At 39.2% G+C, this 20710-nt stretch overlaps 1 protein-coding gene across 1 annotated transcript; it reads left to right on the top strand.

The window, feature by feature from the left end:
* Positions 1–1298: 1298 nt before the first annotated feature.
* API5 (apoptosis inhibitor 5) lies at positions 1299–20485 on the top strand. Its single transcript, XM_081165149.1, has 14 exons — positions 1299–1499; positions 2963–3124; positions 4210–4303; positions 5995–6060; positions 7063–7214; positions 8192–8398; positions 9098–9202; positions 9630–9719; positions 11154–11335; positions 12951–13044; positions 14104–14160; positions 14741–14817; positions 16134–16270; positions 18248–20485. Exons 1-14 carry the CDS (start codon positions 1431–1433, stop codon positions 18325–18327), a joined length of 1572 nt encoding a protein of 523 aa, XP_081021275.1. The 5' UTR covers positions 1299–1430; the 3' UTR covers positions 18328–20485.
* The last annotated feature ends 225 nt before the right edge of the window (positions 20486–20710 follow it).

Raw genomic sequence — 20710 nt, 5'->3', positions numbered from 1 at the left:
CCACAGGTATGAAATTTACGGCATGTAATGCCCTAAGAGAGAATATTATGAAAATGATATACAGGTGGTACATGACACCAGTCAAGCTTGCAAAAATCTATCATTTGCCCGATAATAAATATTGGAAATGTAAAGAAAACGAAGGTACATTCTTTCACCTTTGGTGGACGTGCCCAAAGATTAAGGCTTTCTGGGAGATGATTTATAATGAAATGAAAAAGGTATTTAAATATACCTTTCTAAAGAAACCAGAGGCCTTCCTGTTGGGCATAGTCGGCCAATTGGTGCTAAAGAAGGACAGAACTTTCTTTATGTATGCCACAACAACAGCAAGAATACTTATCGCAAAGTATTGGAAGACACAAGATCTACCCACCTTGGAAGAATGGCAGATGAAGGTGATGGACTATATGGAACTGGCAGAAATGACTGGCAGAATCCGAGACCAGGGAGAAGAGTCGGTGGAAGAAGATTGGAAAAAGTTTAAAGACTATTTACAGAAATATTGTAAAATTAATGAATGTTAGAATGATGTTGGATAGAAACTAAGTGGTTTCTAGCTGTAATGTTATAAGGGAATATGAGAAAACGGACTATTAATAGGTAAAAATCTAATGTTACAATACTTTAAGATTGAAGACTAGGATGAACAAAGAGGGGAGGGATTTGCTGAACTAACAAACTGAACTGGAATACAGAAAAGGGAGGCGTGAGGAGGTCCGGGAAATAAGCAAATGAAAGATAAGTGATTGAAAGACTGAATTGTTTTTAACTATTTTTATTTTGTATTTTTCTTTTTTCTTTTTTTATTTTGTAATATTTTGAAAATCTTAATAAATATCTTTAAAAAAAAACAAAAACCCAACTTTGCAGTGCAAAGCCAGGCCGGGGAGCCATCTTAAGTTGAGGCTGCATAGGCCTTGTGGTGCATGTGATTCAGATTCTATTCAGTTGAACCTCTGGTTACAAAGTTGGTTGGACAGTGTTCTCGAAGCTACCAGCATGAGTTTGACCAGACTGCAGGAGGACAGGAAGACTGGAGTGCATGGAACAGGTGAGGCTGCAGGTCCCTTATTTTGGCTGCTGGTCCCTTATTTTCAAGGCTGCTAGTCCCTTATTTTCAAATCTGTAAATTGACAGCTATGAGTGAGAGGGATTCCTGAATGTGACTGACATCACTCGCTCCGCTTCCGCGCCGGTTGCAACGACACCTCCGCGACGGCAGGAGCCGCTGTAGGCAGGACGGGGGGCAGATGCGCCCTCTTCCCACCGCCGCCGGAAGCCGCTCGGGGCCTGACTAGGCGGTTCCGCTCGCTTCCGTCCGCGGGTTGGAGGTGGCGTGAAAGGGAGAGCGGTTGTTTTCGTCGCAGCTTCAGCCGGAGATTGAGAGAGCGAGAGAGGCCGGCCGTGAGAGGACCATCCGCGGCACGATGCCCACCGTGGAGGAGCTGTACCGTAATTACGGCATCCTAGCCGACGCCAAGGAGACCGCGGCCGAGGTGAGGGCGGGCGGGCGGCTCGTACTGTGCGCGGGGCTCCTGGGCCTAGGCGGCGGCGGGGGAACATCTACGCCTTTATGCGGCGGAGGCGGCTATTGGGGGGGGGGGAGAAAGGAGGACGAACCAGGCTCCCCACTCTCTGCCTCTGCTCACATCCCCCCCCCCGTCATGAGTCTGGAGTCGGACCCCCCCCCCTTTTTGAGGGGGCACCTCCTCCCTCTCCGCTAGAAATCTTCCATTGAGAAGGTCCCCTTCCTTAGCTAAACAACCTGAGGGTAGGAGCTTGAAATCACGGGTGGGCCGAGGGCTCTTGGCAATGGCCTGCTTAAAAATAAAATAAATAAAAATCCGGTTCTTCATAAAAGGATAAAGAAGAGCTGTTTTGTGAGGGGGGCGGGGAACGTGCAGCGTAATAACCCCGTGCTCGCTTCTCCCAGCGCTCGTTTAGTTCAACGGGTTTTTTATTTCCCCTCAAAAGTAAACCTGTTTAGAATTGCGGCCGCAGCATACCATGTGCTGCCTGCTGCGCTTGCTTATAGAGGCAGGGTTGTAGTCGTGTTTACGTGGGCGTTCATTCATTCAGAAATCCAGTCGCAAGTGATGCGATATAACATCGCATTTTGTATAACATGCAGCATTACGTTATCGTGAGTATGCATCCCTGTAGCTCAGTCCTATGCATGTTTACTTACCAATCCTCCTGTGTTCAGTGTTTTAGAATTGTGGCCTTAGAGACTTGTGTGCTATGCATCTTCTAACGCCATTGCCCCAAGGGATGCCCTTTCCCCAGTGGTGTATTGTACTCACAAACACAGGGTCCCCCCCCCCCTCAGCTCTTCTTGTAAGCATCTGTGTTTGCTGTGTTGTACCTTGATGTGTAAAAGACCAGGGGGGGGGAATCTTTTTCCCCCCCGTTATACTGCCACCCGGGATGATCCATGGCACTGTCTCCTCCAACACTTGGGGACACCTAGCAGTAGGTTATGAAGAGCATACTGTATAACATATCCATCTAAAATTAAACACTGCACACATAATGGTAAAAGTGTTCAGCTCTTTCCCAGATTAAGCCTGCTCCCCAAAAGCTAGGACAAATAGGATGATATTGCAGTATTTGTAGAAGATGCTTGCAATGCAATCCTATACATGGCTTACTGAATTGAGTGAAACTTACTCCCGTGTACATGGGCATTGGTTTGCAACCTTAGACTTTTAGGAAAGGTGGTTTTATATTTATCTAACAGACACTAAAAATAACTTTATGCGTGCTGTTTGGCACATGAGTAGTGGTGGTGAGATCTGCAGTGGATAGTGGTGATATACTCTCGGATATGCCTAAGCTATAAATATCTCATTCTTTATATGTAAATTTATTCAGAGCCTTAGAACAGTATTCTGATATTGCAGTACATTATTGCATCTGTTAACTGCATAAAGCAGAGAGTTTCTATCTTCTGTCTTAGCACAAAGATGCTTACCAGGTGATCTTGGATGGTGTCAAGGGAGGTGCCAAGGAGAAGAGATTAGCAGCACAATTTATTCCAAAATTCTTCAAACATTTCCCTGAACTGGCAGATTCAGCTATCAATGCCCAACTGGACCTTTGTGAGGATGAAGATGTTTCTGTAAGTATTTTTTCATCAGCACTTAGCACTTGCCTCTTGTTCCTTCTTATTTCATCCGTTCCCCTCTCGTCCCCACCCCACTATCAGATTGACCCTAAAAAAATTGTGGGGGAACAGAACACTTTTCACTCACAAGGTCTAAACCAGGAGAAACTGCTATTACATCTTTGGGTTATTTAACGAGGATTGGCATGCTTCTCAATTGATTGGTAAATTATTTTATGAAACAAAATTATGGGAAGTTGGTAGTGTATTTTTTTAAAAAAATGTACCATATAATCATCTGGGAGCAATCAGAGTGTGGGTGCCTTTTTTACCTGTTCATCAGGAGTTGGGGTTCATACAAACTTCATTTAGGCACAGGCATCACTTTTCAAAAATTATTTTCATATACAGTAGTTTATTTATGAATTTTGTAGCTTCTCTTCAACATGTGCTCCCAACATATATGGCGTAAAAATTAAAATGAATTAACAAAATAATTTAAATACCAATTTCAAAATAACTAAAAGAACAATGCAAACTAGCAAAACCAAAACAGGAATGACTCCCCAAGGCAGGATGAAACTACATCATATTTGCCTGTTTACAAAACATTGACATAAAGTCAGAAAGTTGTACAGAAAAGGTTCATCCTTAAATCTGTTTTAGTTGTTAAAATGTTTAGCAACAGTGCAAGAGGAAATTTGTCATTTTAAACTTGTCTGTGTTGTAGTTTTATTTGGGTGTGTGTTAACCTCAGTAGATATTGATGTGACTTTTAGACTGTTCATCTGTTGTACTGGGATGGTCTAATGACAGATAAACTTGTCATATTTACATATCTACCACAAAGTAAGTCCCATTTTCAGAGGGGCTTCTTCCCAGGTACATTGATAGAGGATTTCAGGCTAAATCCCTTAGTGGAGCTCATGGTAGCCTTAGGCCTCTTGCAATTAAGTAACGGTGAACATAAAAACTGACAGCACAATAAGACAGTAAATTGTGTCTCACTTTCCCAACCTTTTGTTTGAAGCTGTATCATCTGTGTAAGAGAATTTTAATTCATTGGTTGGTGAATGTGTGTGTCTTTGTTTTGTTTATAGATCCGGCGCCAAGCAATCAAAGAATTACCTCAGTTTGCTACCGGTGACAACCTCCCCAGAGTGGCAGACATACTCACCCAACTTCTTCAGTCAGGTAGAAGAGATTGGTGTTTGTATTTGTAACCTCCTTACAAGGTGTAATCAGAGCAAGATTCATTGCTATGGTTGTCTTCCTTAACCATCTTGTTTTTTCCATGTCAATATTTGCTGTTCTGTATTTTAGTAGTATTCACCACCCCATAACTTTTGCTGTCTTACCTCCCATTTAAATTCCTAAACGCTCTGAACCTCCTTTGATTGAAAACTCAACATGTACAGGGAGCTGGCAATCTGTACATTCTGAAAGGTGCCTGTCAATCTTGATTCGTGCTAAAAGGTACATATTCCACAGTGCAGGAAAGGGCTATGCTAATGTACCATTGCAGGCAGAAAAGCACAGGCATGCCTCAGAACCAGGTGGAACCCCTACCATTCTGTGTCTTTCCCTCATTCTTTCACTAGAAGGTGCCTTCTTCTAGTGCACTGGCACAGCAGCTGGTACTGCTACTCTGGCTAGTGCAGGAATTCTTCGTGCTAGCTTCTTGGGGAAGAAGTATCCACAGCCTCTAGGTCTTTGTCTTAAAATCTGCATAGGTTTGTTGGAAACAATGCTGCTTCACATGTTGCAGTGAAACTTTTTGCTTGCCACAGTTAAATGGGATACATAGATGTATATGGCTTCTAGACATTGGGTGAAATCCAGTGGTGTTCATTCACTGGTGGAATGTACACTTTTGGCAGAATGAATTCCTTCTCCTGCCCCTATCACCTAAAACAATAGATTCCCTCTGGAGCAGAGGGGCAGGTGCAAGGGGATAGAAATGAAGGGGGAGGTCTGCTTGTGTGGTGTTGTATGTTGCCCATTGATTAAACATTGTTGTCTTTCTAAGTTTGTTCTGAGTATAAGCTTTCATGAGCATGCACACTTCTTCAGATATTCTTCAGTGTGCATGCACACGAAAGCTTATACCCAGAACAAACTTAGTTGGTCTCGTAAGGTGCTACTGGACAATTTTTTAATTTATTTCAACTGCATCAGACCAACACAGCTACCTACCTGAATCTAGAATTGTTGTCTTTGTGCTTGTTTCTGTTGTATTCTGCTTCTTTTGTTTGTGTCTGATGTAAAATAAGCAGTGTTATTTATAAATTATAAATTCTTTAATTTTCGCAAACCACAATATGGATTATAATAATAGCATTCAGATAACAGAAGAAATGGCATAATGATTAAAGAAGCAGTTTATTAAACAGATAAGACAGACCCGCTTTGAGGAAGACGGAAGTCTATTGGGGAAGATAAGGAATTGGGAATTAAGAATATGGTGGCATAAGTTCTTTTGTCAGAACATATGGCTTTATGGATATATGTATGGGTTTTTTTGGTTTATCATTTTTGTTAATTTCTTGTGTGTGTTTGCTAAGTAAGAAAACTAGTAAAAAGCATATTTTTAAAAAGCAGTGTTATTATTATGTTATCATTGTGCATGGTGTTTTACAGGGAATGTTTTATATGCTTCTTGTAAGGAAATAAACATAAGTCAGCTAGATGCAACTTTGTATTTCTACAGCTGTGTTATCTGCCTTCTGTTTTTCAGACAATGGTTTTGCCACTTTCATTCTTCACCTGGTTCTTTGAATAATTTCTTATCACATGAGATTCTAGTTTGTGTTGATTTCCAGTGCTTCACTTTATTTAGCTAGAATTAAAAATATTTTTCATCTTTAATTTTCTCTTTTCCCCAGATGATTCTGCAGAATTCAACTTGGTTAACAATGCTTTGCTAAGCATATTTAAGATGGATGCTAAAGGTAAAGCAAGCATTATATCCTGACATTTATAATTTGTTTGTACGCTCTGTTGGATCTTTTGGGATGAGAATTGACTGTCTTTTGGGAGATATGGAATAGTTACCAGTCTGAATACCTTTTTGACAATAATAATAGGACAGTTTGCAAAGATACAAAGAATATCATTTTGTGTATTAAAATAATAGCCATTCCAGAGGTGTAGATGTTTTAGAATCAACAGGATTTTTTCTACTAATGTGGTATATAACATTTACAATTATTTATGCCATTTCCATGATTTCCATGTAGCTGACTCATGCTATTCTTTGGCGATCACTTGTAGTCGAGTAAGATTGTCTTCCATACACACGGTTTTAACAGTGAGTCCATAAGTGACTGTGGGGGCCATTTCTGGATCCACCCGTCCTTCCACAGTGGAGACATAGGTTTCTGGGCAGGAGTTGATCACAGTGAGGGTTTGCCAAGCGTGCCTTCCTCTTAGCATGTTTCGTCCTGAGCTCGAACGTCTTCAAAGCCCATGACACCTTTGGTAAAGGCTGTTCTCCAATTGAAGTGCTCTCAAGCCAGTGTTTCCTAGTTGTCAGTGTATATACTACATTTTTTTTTTTTTTAGATTTGCATTGAGAGAGTCTTTAAACCTCTTTTGTTGACCACCAACATTACGCTTTCTATTTTAAAGTTTGGAATAGAGTAGTTGCTATGGAAGATGATAATCAGGCATCCGCACAACATGACCAGTCCAACGAAGTTGATGTTGAAGAATCATTGCTTCAACACTGGTGATCTTTGCTTCTTCCAGTACACTGGCGTTAGTTCACCTGTCATCCCGAGTGATGTGTAAAAAATTTTTGGAGACACCGTTGACGAAATCTTTCAAGGAGTTAGAGATGGTGTTTATAACATATGTTATGTAACATATACTTGGAATACTCAAATATCTAACAAAATTTTATTCCTTTCAATTGTAAAGGGATGCTTATGTGGTATTTATTTCTATTTTAGGAACACTGGGTGGTTTATTTAGTCAGATTCTTCAAGGAGAGGATATTGTACGAGAAAGAGCCATCAAATTCCTCTCCACAAAACTCAAAACACTGCCTGAAGAGGTGTTAACAAAAGAAGTAGAAGAACTCGTACTAACAGAATCGAAGAAAGTGAGTACCTTAGTTTAGTTAAATTACGTTCTTCATAGCAGAATTGCTTCCTATCAGAACACATTAAGTACCACCTATGGGTGTAAATTAAAAATGCACCTAATAGTGTTGCTTCACCAGTTCAAGATTCTGAAACGTTTTAGTTGAGTCTAACAAAGGTATGCTATTTTTACTGTGGGGTGGTTGCTGCCCCCCCCCCACCCCCAATGAACTATCAAGACTTCAAACATTTTTGTCAATGCTTTGGAGAATACCTAAGTTAGCTATCTAGGAGGGTGATACTGGAATTGGAGGAATAAATTTTACTACCTGACATACCATACATGTAGGAAACACGTTGTCAAGCCACTTGATAATGTTACCTATCTAACATCTATTGGATCTTACATTTTACATTATCTAAAATTGAATATCAGCTCTGCTAATAAAAAGACTATAATCTTCGTATTCACTTTTGTTCACAGCCACATAAGGGTCATTTTCCATTTAGTGCTGGAGACGCATCCAAGTGACAGCTGGCATTTATTTTAAGATGGAGAGGAGCCATTGTTCCTTAATCCCATTTTTATATTTGTTCAGAGAAAAGTCCCACTGAGTACAGTAGGGCTTTGGCCCAGGTAAATTTACAAAGGTTTGCAGCCTTAGACCCATTGTATTAAATAAAGCAAGTTAATTTGCAACAGCACTTAGGTTCTATGTGGCATAATGTACAAAGTGTTGGATTCAGAATGTTTGCCCAAGATTCAAATTCTGCTCAGATATGAAGCATTGGGGGAGATCATTCCATCTGACTTTTATTGCATGGAAGCTTTAATACTAAAGGAAGAGCTTTTTAAAATGGTTTGTACACTGAAATGTGCTGTAAAAAAATTAAGCGAGGAATGATCATTTGCAAGGAAAAATAACACATGGGCACTTGTTTCCCACCTGCATTGATATGATTCTTCATTCTTTTCTCTTTTTTCTCTTTTCTTAAGGTGCTTGAGGATGTGACAGGAGAGGAGTTTGTCTTATTTATGAAGATACTATCAGGCTTGAAAAGCCTACAGACAGTAAGTGGGCGGCAGCAGCTAGTTGAACTGGTGGCTGAACAAGCTGATCTTGAGCAGACCTTCAATCCATCTGACCCTGATTGTGTGGATAGACTCTTACAGTGTACTCGTCAAGCAGTCCCACTTTTCTCAGTAAGTATTCATGATGTTTTTTAAGTGTTGTGACTGTTGTGTCAACACAGCATGGCTGTATTGGTTGTGTCAGAATGACTATCCCATAATACAATACATGACTGTGAAAAGCTGCAAGATTGTTGCATGTGTCGCTGATATATATTTATAAAATGGCTTGTATGCTACTTTTGTCCCCTCAAGGACTCTCCCAATAAATAAAGCAAGGCCATCAATTTCATTGGATCTCCCTGAGTATGATTAATGTTTGGTATCACCCAATAAAATCTAGTTAAGATAGATTAAAGTCAAGTGCAGAATAAAATCAACCAAAACAAATCAGGGAGGAGACAACAAAATTCAAATCAGATTAAAAACCAAGTGGAATTAAAATACCTTGGAAGCTGAGTTTAAAGCTTTAAAGAAAGGAAACCAACCCAGTTAAGATACCTGTTTGCTAGAGTTGTAGCTTTCCTATCTCTCACTGTATGTAAATTGCACCACTGTTTTATCTGAGCATGCTTGCTGTCTAAAATCTTTGAAGGTGTTTCAGTCTTGGAAAACAGTGTCATGTTTACTTAGTAGTATGCTAACTTAATGATCTTGTGATTAAAAAGGCTTTTAGTGCTAGCTGCTATCAGTGCTAGCTGAAAGATTGAAATTGTGCAGCAAAGCATTGGAAAATGTTGCTGTTACAGCTGCTATTTTGTTTTTCTACAGAAAAATGTTCACTCCACAAGATTTGTCACTTACTTCTGTGAGCATGTGCTGCCAAACTTGAGTTCCCTGACCACCCCAGTTGAAGGCCTTGATATACAGTTAGAGGTAAGCTAATCTGGAAATATCTCGTGGAGCCTGAATTATAGTTATCCAAGGTATGCCAAAAGAAGATAGGAAGAAATTTATTGCTAATTTGGACCACTGACAAGGCTGATTCTGCTTGTCTTATTTTATACTCTCTCCTAAAGTATTACATAGATTTGCTTTTTTATCATGTGTGCTGCTATGCAGAACAAAATTCAAACAATTTATGCATATAGTCTGCAGCCTGAAAGAATGCTGTTCAACTAAGATCCTACAGGAGGCACTATCTTCCACCCTCTAGGCACATTTTCTGATTTGCACTGTCATATCCAGGAATAAGCCATTTCTTTCTGTCTTTAAATCTGTTCTTTTTTTATAATTGTCATGGTATAAAGTTGCAACTGTTAATTTTCCAATGGCTTTTTTCCTCTCTCCCCACCCACTGTAGGTGCTGAAACTGCTTGCTGAGATGAGCTCCTTTTGTGGAGACATGGAAAAGCTAGAATCAAATTTGAAGAAGCTTTTTGATAAACTACTGGTAAGAGGATTATTAGTCTTAAGAGAGAGAGTGAAAGTTTGTAATTAGATTTCATTATGCCTTTTATTTTATTTGAATTGAAAAGCACGTAGTGTAATGATAGTACTTCCAGAGGGATAACCGTGTTGTAATAGCTAATTGCTTTAGCAGATTTGAACACCAGATGTTGACTAATTTTCATACACAGTGTGTTTACAAGTGTGAAGAAGTTCAATTCTCTGTGGATAGCACAGCACTTGAAAGATGCTTGAACAGCAGCCGGGAGGAAATACATGCTTGGCTTCAGTCGTAGAGAGCAGGGACTCACAAATTGTGTCCAGCTTTGGTAGCTGGACCACCAAACCACAGGTGGGGTACTGTTGTCATCCTCCAACATTGGGCTCCCCTGCCCCCTGCCTTGGTGTAATCTGTAAGGGAGCCATAAATTTGTGGGGCTGGGTGTAGTCTTCCCATCTCTGTCTTCCTGTCTTCTAAGTGGGCTGCAAGAGGAGGATTTATTATTTATAATCTTTTGCATACTGCCCTTCATCCAAAGATCACAGGGTGGTTTAAAATATAAAAACACAAAAATATATACAGTGGTACCTCGGGTTACAGACGCTTCAGGTTACAGACTCCACTAACCCAGAAATAGTACTTCGGGTTAAGAACTTTGCTTCAGGATGAGAACAGAAATTGCGCGGCAGCGGGAGGCCCCATTAGCTAAAGTGGTACCTCAGGTTAAGAATAGTTTCAGGTTAAGAACGGACCTCCAGAATGAATTAAGTTCTTAACCCGAGGTACCACTGTATCACAATAGCTAACAATAACCCCACACACCTTTTTAAAAAATGTCTCTGTCCTGTGGTCTGATTGCTGAGGGTCCCCACCACCACCACTTCTTTAATCACTCCCTTTCCCCATGTTTCCATCTGGGCTCCCTTCACCGACATGAAATTGGGGAAGAGTCTGCCCACCCTTGTAGTAGGCAATGGGAATGAATTCCATCTGAATACATGCCTATGTCTTTGTCTTGCTGCCGAGGAGAGTGTCAGGAGGAGAGCAGGGACACTGGAATGTATAAACACTGCAGACGTCAAGATGCAGTGGAAAATGGCAGACAAAAGCAGACTAATCTTGACAAAGTGAAGTAAAAGGAAACATTTAAAATGTTGCTACCTACTGTCACTCAGTCGGAGAAGTAGAAGAGAGGAGCAGGGACAGAATAATAGGGGAAATGTTGGCAGTTTGTGTGTTCTGGTTTTTAAAAGGACAAATATGTCTTGAGATTGCACCCTAATTCTGACAGCTGGGATTAAATATACTTGGTTGTGCCGCCATGTTTGTGGACCTCTTTCGGAAGGAGATTTGGTAACGAATACATAGTTGAGGCAATGACATCTTAAATACTAGATGAAGTAACAAGTGTCAATTCTTCTGGTTTCTGTTTCTCAGGAATACATGCCACTCCCTCCAGAAGAAGCGGAGAATGGGGAGAATGCTGGCAATGAAGAGCCCAAATTGCAGTTCAGCTATGTGGAGTGTTTGTTATATAGCTTCCATCAACTAGGTCGAAAACTTCCAGACTTCCTGACAGCCAAGCTGAACACAGAGAAAGTGAAAGACTTTAAAATCAGGTAGCATTAAAGTGTGTGCATGTGCAGACTTTATTAGAATAGCAGTAATGGAGTCATATAGGAGCCTGCTGATCTTTCCTCTGCCAGTTATAATTAACCATATGATTAATAAGCAAGCATTAGCCAATAATAGAAAAGGTTAACTAAAACTTCAGTCTGAAAATATTGAAGATACTGTTCCTAGTTTTCAGGGCAATAGGGAAATGTCTATGTCAGAATAGCTGTATAGCCCCAAACTGACATTTCAAACTTGCTTCTGACCCTCTAAAATTAATGAGAGAATTCTTCTCAGTTTCCTTATTAAAAGTTACTTGTTGGATATGTCATATTGTCTTTCTGTAATTCAAACTAGCCTATACTTGTATAGCAATGAAATGAATAGTTTACTGGGTGGTGAAACAAAATGCCGTTAGCTTATTAATATGCACCGAAGGCTTATCGAGTATAAAAGCTGTAATGCTTCCAACAAAGAATTACCTTTACGTTCATGAGCTGTAGCGTATTAATACTGAACTGCAATTTAAGCTGCTCTTGAAGAACTCATAAAGGGCTCACATGTTCCGAATTCTCAGATCAAATGGCACTTTGACCAATAGTAACCCAAATGTGTCTAAGGATTATTTAGTGGATTTTAGTGGATCTCAACATTTGTGTCCCTTGGTGTCCCTAGGTTTAGGGCTTTGCTCTGAGGTATTCTGCTAACCTCCATGTGAGATTTCCTCCATGCCTTTGTTCCATCATCAATTTCTAAAATTGATAAAGGAGTGGTTAGATGCCAAAGACTACGTAGTTCTTTCAGATTTCTCTTCAGCATCAGAACAATCTTCTCCATGGTCAGTGACAGCATCTGGCATCCTGGGGATAGGACCCATCCTTAACACCTGCCTTAGACACTTTGATTCCATCCTGCCCCCCGGCCCAGTGATCCAAGCAGCACAGAGTCTACCCAGCATTTAAAGTGGGCATTATGGGAAATTTTTCATATATATTTGCATTTTCTATTTTACATAATACAAATGAAAACATAAACATATAAACCCCTTTATAAATCAGAGCTTGCCGTCCACTGCCATTCCATGGTAACCTGGAAGTCATTATGGGAAATTTCTCATGGTAGCTGTCGCAACTAGGACCCCCGGTAGACTAGAGAGCCAACTTTGATTTTAGTCACATTTGGCACCAGCTTGGCTGCAGGAATTGCCGGAAGGAGACATACAAGGCACTATCCAACTGTCAAAGGGACTCCACTCTAGGTTTGTGTAGGGTTTACACCTTAGCCTTTTCTTCTCCTGGAAATATCCTTCAAGGCAGTGAAGGATTGGGATCAAAGTTCCCCTTCTCTCAGTAAAATGTTCTTGGTTTTGATTGATGTTTAAATTATATTTGATATTAAAAAGTCTTGATTCATAAATCTGCCCCAATGTTTATTCCTCTATAGAGACACCTTTATTTAGGTCATTCTACATATGGTCTCTTACTTACTCAAATTCAGTTTGCCAAATGTCTTTCTGTTGAGGCTTTTCTTTTTTCAAGATACTAGCAGTTTTCCTTTTTATCATCTTGATTTCACTGTGTGTTGCAAAACTTACTGTTCAGCTATTCTCTTTTGTTAAAGATTACAGTATTTTGCTAGAGGACTGCAGGTTTACATCCGACAGCTTCGTTTGGCACTCCAGGGCAAAACAGGAGAAGCATTAAAGACAGAAGAGGTATGTAGTCCTCTGTGATGGCAGTACCTTAGCTGAATTTACCATAATGATTTTATCACAGTATAGTCTGATGGATAAAGCTTGTGACAGTGGCGTTGATCAATAGTAACTGGGGGTGTTGCTCCCAAAAAATAGTTTTTCCAAATTGCCCTGTGCCTTCTGGAAATCTGCTCCCGAGGGTGGTGATACTGTCAGGATATGATATGGGAGCTGCACAAAAGGGGAATTGATGAAAACCTTTTTTATGACATTTATTGAAAAAAGAAATTTTTTTAAAATTACAAAGAAAAAAGACAAAAAATAAAAAATAAAACTATCATTTTCAAATTCTCCACTTTCATTACCTTCTTTCTATGACCTCCTCCTCCTCCCTTTTCTTGTATCTTGATTAATAGTTGTCACAGCAAATCCTTTCCATAATTCATAGTATTCTGTCATTACATTACCTTACTCTATTTTCATCTTATCTTATAAAAACCTTAAAGCTTAAGACTTAAATCTTATTTTTACCAACTTCTTATAACCATTACCTTTTTACCTAATTCTTTAAACATTTTTACAAGAGCCAAGTAATTTCATTTCAACATTTTTCTAACATTCATCAATTTTATAAGGGAATTGATGAAAATCAGGGATGTCTTTTTCCATGAGCAGAAGTATCTCTCCACTTAAGCAAGCACCCTTGGATTGAACTAATTGAAGAGTGTCACTGTATCGCTTCTATTTTTATGCATCCACTCTGTTTCACAGAGAACAGAAAAGCAGTGTGTTCCTAGAAGTATAGCAAGAGAGGTGGGGGGGGGGCAGTTCTGCACCAATCCTCCACATAAGTCAAAGGGCCATAACTAAACTACATGTTCAGTACATGTGATTAAAGATATTAAGCATGAAAGATTCCAGACTCTAGCAACTGTAATGTTTCAGATGGAAAATAGTTCTCCTCAGTGTTGTTCGTTAAAAGAAAAGAATGCACTGAGCTTCATTGGAAACATCTTAAATATAGACTTAAAAACAATTTAATTTTAACATTTCTAAGATAGCCTTTCTCCTTTTTTGCAGAACAAAATTAAAGTGGTTGCGCTGAAAATTACAAATAACATCAATGTTTTAATCAAGGTAAGCCCTTCTATATTTTATTACTGGATTTGTTTAAAAAGGATGGTTTGGTGAAGATATTAGTCCTGGAGCTATTTGTGACCAATCAATTCTGTGGCCCTAACTCTGTTCTTTCTGGAAACAGTAATACTGTTCCAATAACTTTTGCTGGGTGCTGCTCAGAGCATCTGGCACAGCCCAGTCAGATGGGTTGCATTATTATTATTATTATTATTATTATTATTATTATTATTATTAAATGTAGTAGATTCTTTCCTCACCTGTTGTGTTTGATCATTATACCAAACCTGTAGGGAAATTTAGTCTGTTTTCAAAAACAGTGCAGGAAACAATGGAATTCCATCAAATACTTTACAAGAACATAAAAGAGAAGTGAGAGAGAGACTGAATTCATACTTAATGCTGATCCTAATGATGGATTTTCCCAAATGTGGATTTTGGAGTGAATTTTTTTTAAAATCCAGGAAATCTGTCATCATGCAAGAAATTTTTAATTTGGGGAACTTTATTTTTTAACATCTATTCTTCAGCTGTTTAAAGTACTATTCCCAGAAACATATAATTCCTATTTTGTCTCTAGGATCTCTTCCACATTCCCCCTTCATACAAGAGCACAGTGACGCTGTCATGGAAACCAGTACAGAAATCTGAAGCTGGGTAAGTTAGCAGTGAATGACTTCCAACTATTTATGTATTTCTCTCTTGTCTTTCTGCGCTCCAGCAGATCTCGGTTAATGTAATGTTGGAGTCTTCTTTTAAATCTATTTATACATCTATAAAGTTATGCCAAAAATGTTATTCTGCACAAGTTACGATTTTGTATACATTCATTGGTTGAGTCAGTGTGTTTGAACATCCAAAAGAGAGTTAAGATAAAAGGAATAATAGAATTGTAGAGTTGGAAGGTACCTTGAGGGTCATCTGGTCCAACCCTGCAATACAGGAATCTCAGCTCGATCCTACTTGTCAGATAGCTACCTAACCTCTGCTTTAAAAAGGATATACTTTATTTAGCAAAACAAATAGTCGCTTCAGCAATTGTAATAACTACTCTGGAGAGAGAGAGATGGGTTGGGATCCAGAGAAGTTCAGCAACACGTTCCCATGCACACAGGAGAAGTACAGGGAGCTGATAATCTTTGCGTTCCTTCTAGAAGTACCCACTCCTGATGAGGAGCTGCTCCAAAGACTCCTTAACCTTTCAGAGACTAATGCTGCTAGAATAGGGAGAGCTACAAATACTGCGTGTCTGAGCAGAATACCATATGCAGTGCTTGGGATCCTGGCATCTTGCTCCTTAAAAAGATGCCTAATCTAGGAGTCACCTCTTGTCTAGGCAAAACATAAGGCTACTAGTATCTTCTTTACTTGAGAATAAGCAGATGGTGGGCTTTTCTTTTTGTAAAAATAAAAATAAGCAAGCTGCTTTTATATTTTTCTGCTATTGGTGTCTGGAAATTGAGTAAAAGCCCACCTGTTCTTGCAGAGGAGCAGGCTTTTCCAAACTCAGGGTAACCAAGATGGTGTCTTCCAGATGTTACTTGACTTGTAACTCCAACCATCCCTGGCCCGTAGCTATGCTGGCTAGGGCTATGGGGAGATGGAGTCCAGCAATATCTAGAGAGCACTTTGGTTACTTACCCCTGCTCTAAGAAAAATAGAAGCTTTGGTTGTTAAGGTGATGTTCAGTTTTATCAATTTTGTGATGTCATATTTGCTGAAATCTGCCCTGAGCGCTCTCACTTTATTTTAATTTTTAATTTTACAAACAAATGGGCTAGAGAGTAAGGTAATAGGAATCTTCTTGCTTTGAAATGCTAGGAATTTTTGTTCTATGCTATTAATGTTGCATGTCTGTAAATTAACTTTATACAAAAAGCCTTCATTAAGTTTTCCATTGGTGTACATATTGGGTTCAGTTTTTTAAGTCTTACTTGTCTCTGCAATATTTTTATCCCCTATTTTCTTTGAAGGCAAAAAAGAGCAAGTGAGGATGCAGCTTCAGACTTGCCAACAAAGAAGGCTCCAGCAGGACCAAAAAGGGATGCCAGGCAGATATACAACCCACCCAGTGGAAAATACAGTAGTAACCTGGGAAATTTTTCTTATGGTAAGCATTGCAAGAGATTGTGTTATTCTGCGCAGGGGAGAAATAGGATTCTGTTCTGTGTTGTAAGATGAGCTGCCAGGCTCTGTTGCCTTTGGGGGGTGTTGTTCTCTGGTATTCCTGTTCATGAATTTTGTGTGTGCTTTTTTGAGATACAATATTGGCATGATTTTGCTTTACATATCATATTGAACAATATCTAGACAGGTGTAGCAAGCCTGTGGCCCTCCAGATGCTATTGGACTGCAGCTGTTGTTAGTCGAGCAACATCTGGAAAGCCTGAGGTCTCTTGTCTGTGGTCTAGTACAAGATCTTTATTTTTGGTCTCATTGGCATTTACCTGTATAAAATTTCAACCTGTCACATCCGATTCTTGAGTCAGGTTTTATTCACATTGAATGGGGGGGCTGTAATGATAGGAAACACTTCATTCGGATTTATGGGAAGGTCTTCCATGCCATCACTTAATTCTTTCATGAAAGAGCAATCCAAACTCGTATTCACTATGCCAGACACTGCAGACCCTGCAGCTCTCATATGACAGCAACGGGCCTGATCCAGGCTTCTTTGCTTTGCCTGCCTGAGTACTGGTGCCGCACAAAGGCTTTTTGTTCTGTCCTCCCACCTTCTTTCCCGGCCAGGGCTGTAGGAGTGGCAATGGCTGTGTTGTTCCATGAATCTCTGCCACTGTTGGTCAGTATGGTAGGACTGCAGCCTACTATAATGCTGGAGAAACAAAATAAGAATTGGAGAGATCACTATAAGCAGCTTCAATTAATGCCCTTTCCACACAACATTTTTTTCTCTTTAAAAGGCATTGTTCAGCTTTCTCAGTTAAAGGCTGAAAAAAAATGTATGTTTGATACTCATTCACAAACTTTGGCTTTCATATGCAATCTGTTTACTTAACAAAGACATTGTCTGGATTCGAAAGAGTCTCATAAGTGTATATCGGCAATTAGTGCTTCATCGGAAGTTCCCCAGAGTTTTGTAAGTGGCTTGTCTAGTGTTGCAAACGGCTGCAGGCATAATGAGGAACACTGGAAACTATGACATGGACACTTCCAGAATAGTCCCCTTTGATTCCAACACTTAATAATATACAGGTAGTCACATGCTCCATAAGTGGTGAAGTTATTTTCTATTCTGTTAAACAAATAAGTCCACAAAGAAATGATTAGCCTACCTGTACCTGTGTAGCATAATTGGGGGGTGGAGAGAGCCAATTGACTTGCCATTTGCAAAACCTTTCTTGGAATGAGTTATTACCATAGGTAAACTGGCAAGCGCCTATTTTCAAGTTTGTGTTCAGCTTAGACATCTTGCAAGCGGAAGTAAATTGCTGACTATACCTTCCACTATCTCAAGTTTGTATTTTTTAATGTAACTCAGCCTGTGATCTTAAGAGTAAAGGATGGTTAAGAAATAATGATAACAAGAGACGTGCAGTATGTGTAAAATATGTACATACAGAGTAATTACACGGATTACTACTACTTTTTCTATGTATCAGAGACTTAGATGTTAAAATAGTTTTACTGGATAAGGAGGGGTAGCACACATAAACATGCTAAATATTTCATACTCAGCCTTGTTTCAGAGTTGGGAGGCACATACGAGCAGGTTTATATTCTGACTTGAAATATATTTGCCATAGGAAAAGCTATTCAAAGGCAGATTCACACTGTCCTATCCCTTGAGTGGTTGTGTAACTGGGAGAATGACCATGTGGATCAAGCCTTATGTGAACTGGGCAGTATGCGCTGGGAGCTGGTGTGGTTCTTACTAGTCTTGCTTCACACAGTTGGGCTCCGCACCTACATGATTAGAGAGTATGGTGCAATTCTTACTGTCATGTTTGTTTAAGTGACACTTGTATTTAAAAGCTAGAATTATAACTAGGGGTAGTTGCTGTTTTCCTTCTAGTCAATCAGAGATCTATATGTTTTAAAACAGACTTTTATTTCTCTTTATTTTCAGAGCAGAGAGGTGGTTTCCGTGGTGGACGAGGGAGAGGATGGGGTGGCCGTGGTAATCGCACTCGTGGAAGAATCTACTAAAATCAATGGTGTTTTCATTGCCATGATCATCTTTCAAGTCTTGACGAATTGCCTGTAGGGCTGCATTGTTTAAAGAACTGTCTTCTGCAAAAGACTGATTTAAATGTTCTTATACCTTTGTATGTATGATCTACTTTTCTAATGGACTGCAGACTCACCCACAGTGAAGCTACAACTGTATTTTTGGATGTTTAGCAGCTGGCAGTTTGAGTTTGTGTCTGGGTTTGTTTTTTAAGCATCTTCAAGACTTATTCAGGAAGAAAGCATGGGTTTTCCTGCTGACGTTACATTCATCTATAAATATGGCTATACAAAGTAGGCTCCTTAGTGTACAATAATTTTCATATGCTAGATAAGAGGTGGAAATGTTATAACTGAAGTTGAAATCAGCGGTAACCCTTCTCCAGACAAAATCGTATTTTTTTTTTTTTTTTGCAGTAAGTGGGAAAGAATGATATTGCAGAAAAAGTAGTATAGGCTACCAGTGGTAGCATGATTGTTGATAGGAATCCTTGATTTTTAAAATGTGCAACATGGATGCAGAAGAATCTGTGCTCTTTATCATAAGTCAGTCCATTTACTTGTTGGGAAGGGTGGGAGGGAGCAGGGAAGACCAGGTGTTAACGTGAACACATTTTGCTCTTCTCCATATATTGTAACATAATGTGTGTTTTGCAAATGGCTTTTTAAATGTTCTCTATAAATGTGTGTGTGCATATATATATTTATATATATGCCATAAAATTATAGTGAAAAAGAATAAAACTGCTAGAAATGCTACCCCAAGAATGGCAAATTTGTGATGCTGTAATAACTCTTTTTTGTTAAAGAGCTTGGATCAGTTTAGCCCTTAGAAGAAGCTCTTTTGTTTTTGTGTTTTTTTGTCTTTTTAATTAGTTGGATACCTGTGTTTCCAAATATTAAGCATGGCATTAGGCACTTGAAATTACTGCTATTCAGTTGCACTTGGGTAAAAAGTTAAAACATCTTGGTAAATCTTACGTAATATTGGAATCATCATAGTGATAAGGATTCTAGATATTTTATTTAAAATAATATTATGTAGCAAACTTGATTCTCACCTCCCCTCAAAAATATTTCCCATTAAAAATGTGTGTTGGGTCCTTAGGCATGGGAGGAGGAAGAGTGAGCAGCATAAAATGTCAATATCAGTAACAGATCATAGGAAAATTTAAAACACTGCAGGAATGTTTAAGTTACCCAGTGTCAGACTTTATTTTAAAAAATTGCATATTCATTCTTCGCATCACTCCCCTCTAGAGCTTGATGCCTGTACTGAAAACCAACATTTTGTACAAAGCATATTTCCAGCAAGCCTCATGTATATCAGAGAGAAACAGTTTCTAAACTGGACAAATAAATCATTTTAATCATTCTTTGGGCCCCATCTGTGCTATGAATTTAAAGCAGTATCCTACCACTTTGAACAGTCATGGCTTCCCCCTGCCAAATAATCCTGGGCACTGTAATTTGTAAAGCAGGCTGAGAGTTCCCTAGGGAAAGCAGCTGATTGTTAAACCACTCGAATTGCAGCTCTGAGGGGAACAGGTGTTTCTCACAACTCTCAGACCCTTTAACAAACTACAGTTCCCAGGATTCTTTGGGGCAAACCATGACTGTTTAAACCAGTATGGAACTGCAGGTGAAGCCTTGATGTGTACAACCTTGTTTCGTTTTTCTTTCGATGGCCACAAACATGATTCTAATTAAGGAGAAACATCTACATCTATTCAGATTTTTATTTTAGAAACTGGCCAGGTCAAAGTACAAATAATTGATCAAAATGGATTTTGGGGGGGGAAATTGTTCATTCAGTATGCTGCATATTTTGGTTATCATGGCAATTTGAGGTCCTTTAATAATGTGAAAGCCTAATTTTTAAGGATGGGCATTCAGTGATTACTACTTGCCCAAGTATCTTTGGACAGGTGGTGGGGACGGTCCCCTAGGTAACAAATTGACTAAAAACTATTTCTGTTCATAAATGATGTGCAGATTGTCCTTAGAAACAGCTAGCTTTTTCACTTTTTGTTGTGGCTGCAGTGGCTTCTTTTTGGAGACACCCATTAATCACATTCTCTTTGTAAAATTTCCTTTATGCCTTTGCAATAAATCCATTTTGTAATTTTGTTAGTGACTTCTTGTTGCTTGGTCTTTTTTAAATGATAGCTTCCTGAAAACACACTGGACTTTTAACAAAATATGTCATCTCTAGGTTTTAGGGATAATCTAAATGTAAACCATTTTTGTGTGTTCTTATGAGTTAGGTGTGATGCAAAAGAGAGTTAAATATAATTAATTCAATTAAAAGAGCTTGGTTGGGTGTTGGTGATTCTCTACTTGGCTCAGTCATCAAGGGATA

Source organism: Podarcis bocagei (genome assembly GCF_964188305.1).
Source record: "Podarcis bocagei genome assembly, chromosome: 1".
In the NCBI taxonomy this organism is placed as follows: domain Eukaryota; kingdom Metazoa; phylum Chordata; class Lepidosauria; order Squamata; family Lacertidae; genus Podarcis; species Podarcis bocagei.
This window is presented reverse-complemented; position numbering and strand designations above follow the sequence as displayed.

Coding starts and splice junctions, on each gene's coding strand:
- API5 (XM_081165149.1), top strand. CDS start 1,431: ATGCCCACCGTGGAGGAGCTGTACCGTAATTACGGCATCCTAGCCGAC. Junction 1,500..2,962: donor CCAAGGAGACCGCGGCCGAG/GTGAGGGCGGGC, acceptor CTTCTGTCTTAG/CACAAAGATGCTTACCAGGT. Junction 4,304..5,994: donor CACCCAACTTCTTCAGTCAG/GTAGAAGAGATT, acceptor TCTTTTCCCCAG/ATGATTCTGCAGAATTCAAC.